This window comes from Populus euphratica, unplaced genomic scaffold, assembly GCF_000495115.2.
Source record: "Populus euphratica unplaced genomic scaffold, PopEup_1.0 scaffold2.1, whole genome shotgun sequence".
In the NCBI taxonomy this organism is placed as follows: Eukaryota; Viridiplantae; Streptophyta; class Magnoliopsida; order Malpighiales; family Salicaceae; genus Populus; species Populus euphratica.
Genome location: NW_011499846.1, coordinates 1,749,572 through 1,753,601, shown reverse-complemented (window position 1 = coordinate 1,753,601; position 4,030 = coordinate 1,749,572). Strand labels below are relative to the sequence as shown.

General features: G+C 38.3%; 1 protein-coding gene across 2 annotated transcripts in view; it reads right to left on the bottom strand.

Moving 5' to 3' along the window:
• Positions 1-3,507: 3,507 nt before the first annotated feature.
• LOC105130292 (wall-associated receptor kinase-like 14) overlaps positions 3,508-4,030 on the bottom strand; it is a 13,788-nt gene continuing 13,265 nt past the window's right edge. The window contains exon 4 of one of the 2 annotated variants that reach the window (XM_011032745.1): positions 3,508-3,995. In XM_011032745.1, the coding sequence (XP_011031047.1) occupies positions 3,592-3,995 (404 nt within the window). In that variant the 3' untranslated portion in view covers positions 3,508-3,591. Of the gene's footprint in view, positions 4,021-4,030 lie in introns of both variants that reach the window. The other variant, XM_011032737.1, reaches the window with a different exon arrangement.

Sequence of the window (4,030 nt, the reverse complement as noted above, 5' to 3'; positions counted from 1 at the left end):
TTCCTTTTGTTTTCCACTTCTTTCGATGTCCTGAATTGACCTTTCATCTACATACAGCTCAGTTGTTAAAGTTCAATGCGACCTCTAAAAGCCTTGAAAGTTGAAACCGAGTAGATTGAAGTTCAGCGACACGCGGTGTTGAGGAAAGAAAATGTCAGAGATGTGAACATTTGGAATTTTAGGGTTTGTTGGAACTTGGAGTTTTAAGAATGAAGTGAAAACACACAGAAGATTTTCCAACAAATCGGAGAACACCAACTACAGTATGGGTTCTTTTGTTTTTATTTTTTGGTTTTGATCTTTCTTGAACCACACATTTTATTCATAAAAAGACTTATTATTTTGCCTGGTTATAAACTCCATGAGCCAATCTATTTATCAAAAATACAAAAGTTTAAGTTTACACGTTAACCTATGAATCAACTTACATGATTTATGACCTGACGCATGAATTAAATTGACTCTTCATGTAACTATGCTATTTGTTTATAATTAAAGCTTTGGACAAAATTATAAACAAGGTATTTTACAAATATTTTTTATATATATTTGACAGGTAAAGTTTTGAATAATTCTTATTCTATAGTTGGAGCTTTTTTTGGGGGGTTAAATGTATGTAATTTTTATGCATCTCCTCCATTCGTAGCCCTCTATAAAATGTTTCCCTGTTGGGGAAAATGGATTAAAAAAAGGTCAACGAAAGATCATTTGCCAGCGGTGGGCTGTTTGCAGTAGAAGGGCGGCTGTTCTGACTAGCCAACGGCCGTCTTGAATTTTATAATAACCCTGATCACAACGTTTTCCACCTCTGGCAAATACTTGCCAGGTTGGAAAATAATTTTCAAAGGACAAGTTGAAGGATCAAGAAAGAATCATGTTTAAGCACGCAAAAGATTCTTGAAATCGAACTTTTTAGCGGATCCTGGATGGTCGAATGTCCTCGAAACTGGCCTGTGAAAAAAACAACATTATCTTGCTTGCAGTGATGGGCCTGGAGGATATGCAGAATCTTATTTTATTGCACCCCATTTTTAACGTGCTTTTCATTTTGGTGGGGGGCTCTAATGGAAGTCCCAACTTTATGAATCATCAATTTCTTAGAACCTTCATTCGCAAATGATTATGAGTGCGGTGGCTACGTTTTTTTTTTTTTTTTTTTTAATATATAAATTAATATTTTTTAATTAAAAAATTAAAAAATATTTTAATACATTTTAAATCACCGATCATATTCATGCAGAGAATTTCTTAAGTTAGGTGGGGATGTGTCTAGGTTATAATCACTAAACCTGATTTGATAAATTAGTTTTGAGCCTAATTCAAGCTAATGTTTTAATTGGACTGGATAAAACATCAATTCAATAAAATTCTATAAACTCTATCAAATCTATTCTAAACCTAGCCTCTTGATACCAGATTAAAAAACATGAAAGGCTCCTATCTTTCTAATAATAATAATAAAAATAAACCGCGTACCCGTGAATTACTCTAATAATCTAAAAACCATGTTTTTTTCCCAAATGAGTCCATAAATTAGGTCTCTACGGATGGGTGTCAAGCCGCTAAGCTAAGTGGAAAAAAAAAAATCTAGATTTTCCTTTCATGAAAAAATGACCACGAGCTTTCTCTGTGCAGAGGCTGCATCATGCATCCTGTGGAAAGGATCTGGGTGGGCTGATTGTGTGGTGATGCAATCCACTACAAAAGTTTAGATCGTAGGAAAACTATGATCTGATTGGCAGTTTTATGGACCAGTCATGCCAAGCCCATCTCCCTAAATTATGTCTCCATGCTCCGAATTTTATTTATGGGCCTAGAAAGCCCGTGAAGTCTCAATCATGTAGGTTTTGTACTAAATGTCCTGTGTCTTGTAACCCAAATTCTTTTATTATTTTTAAATAACCTTGAGGATAGTACCACTGTTTGCCATACTTACCAAACTTGGCCGAGTTAACTTGGTAGCTTACCGAATTAAAAACTATTTTATTTTGAATTAATTTGGAGATTATCGCGGGTGACTCAATTAAATTTAAATGAAGTTGATTGTATGTTGAACAACGGGTAAAGTGACCACTCCGAGTGCCGGTAGAGACCAATGTGGGGTGTCCGGGCCAGCTTACGCGCACCACGACTAATCCCCACGGCCCACTGAACATCCTGCAAGCTCAGTGAGCAGGTAAGGCACCGCGAGGATGACAGGCGTGCATGGTAAGGTTCGAACCCAGGTATGGAGGAAGAGGACAAGCCCCTTCCACCACTAGGCTAGAACCTCACTTACAAGTTGATTGTATGTTGAACAACGGGTAAAGTGACCACTCCGAGTGCCGGTAGAGACCAAGTTTAGATTATCTTGTGATTTAACACTGAAAAACAAAGAACCAAGCTCGGACTTGGAGAAGCGGAGCTAAACTCTCAAGAATGTTGTCTTCCAGGCATTGTAGGAGGGCAACATTAGAAGATGCCACAAAATTTCCAGTTGCCACCATTGTCATTTGGATATGTGCTGTTTGGTTTATCCAAAGAAACAATTACCAGCACAATCTTGCAGATTTGGGAAGAATCAGGATGACAGGCAGTGGCAGCTTAAACGGGGAGGATTTTAAGGAACTGGGGCAAAACAACGGTTCGACAATTTCCTGCCTTTGGCATTCGAACAGCATCAAGCCCGGCCGCAACCACCGTCATGCTGGCTACTCCAAACAAAATTTAACACATGCGCAGCATAAAGCCGGTGGCCGTGGCACCCTAGCTATCAGCCGCTCTGTTTCTAAGATTTTATACACGTTGCTTAATTAACTTGCAATGGCATATTGCAACTCGACAACACGAGTAATAAGCAAATCAATGTAATTAAGAAGCATATTTTGGCTTTCCTTTGTCACTATGGACAAGACGGCCACAGTCCTCAGGATGTGACGACGAAACTAAATCCCCCTCGTGGATGAGAAACGAAGGACGGCCTCTTTTTGGGTTTCGTTGTCTTCACATGATTTGCAAAATGTATAGTTATTGGTTCCAAGAAAACGACGATAAGATGATGGATCCACTGCTATTGTCGCAACTAGCTATAGCTAGCTAGCCACACGATGGTTGCCCAGTAAGCATGGGATGGGGTGGGGTAGCTTGTTGTGTAGTCTAGAATTAGACTGCCATTGACGAATCATCGATGCAGATTGGTTATCTTTTATGGATGCCCATGGCCATCATGATCAAAATAAGATTAGACCTTTATAAAATAAACTATGGTGGATTGGGAAAGGCTCTGTTACTTCAGGAGTATTAACTACGAGGAACTTACTGATTTAATTATGGCTCAACCTATCATCATTTTACTATTATGTTTGTTTAGATTATTCAAAAATATATATCTTTGTGTTAATAATTTATTCAAGACAATAAAATTGGCTCAATTTACTGTTGGTTTATCCAAAGAAACAATTACCAGCACAATCTTGCAGATTTGGAAAGAAACAGGATGACAAGCAGTAGCAGCTTAAACGAGGAGGATTTTAAGGAACTGGGGCAAAACAAAACTGGTGAACAAAAAAACTAATATACATTGATGGTATCATAGGAAGAAACGATCTCAAATCACTCAACTATAACGTTATTTAGCAAACTACTCGATGAAGGAGAGCTTTGTTCACTTAACCATGGATCTTGAACAGACATAGGTGAATTATGATCGGTCCTTTCCGTTGACTTTCTACTGGCCTGTGTCTGCAAAACCAGCAAACCTCTTCTCTCTATTTCTGTTTTTTTAACCGTTAAGTTTAGAGGCTTCTCGCTGACATTGGATGAAGAAGAGCATTGGGGAAAATCTAATGAAGTTGTGCAGTTTATTTCCTCTGAAGGTGGCCATCTGGTAAGCATTATCTGCTCTAATTCTGCTGCAACTTCCATCATTGAAGGCCTGATGTCTTTATGAAAAGCGAGGCATCTAAATGCCAGTTCTGCCACTTTATGCACTGAAGAAAAGGTCCAAGCATCACTATGTAAATCAAGGAATGGATCAATGATCTCATCCAAT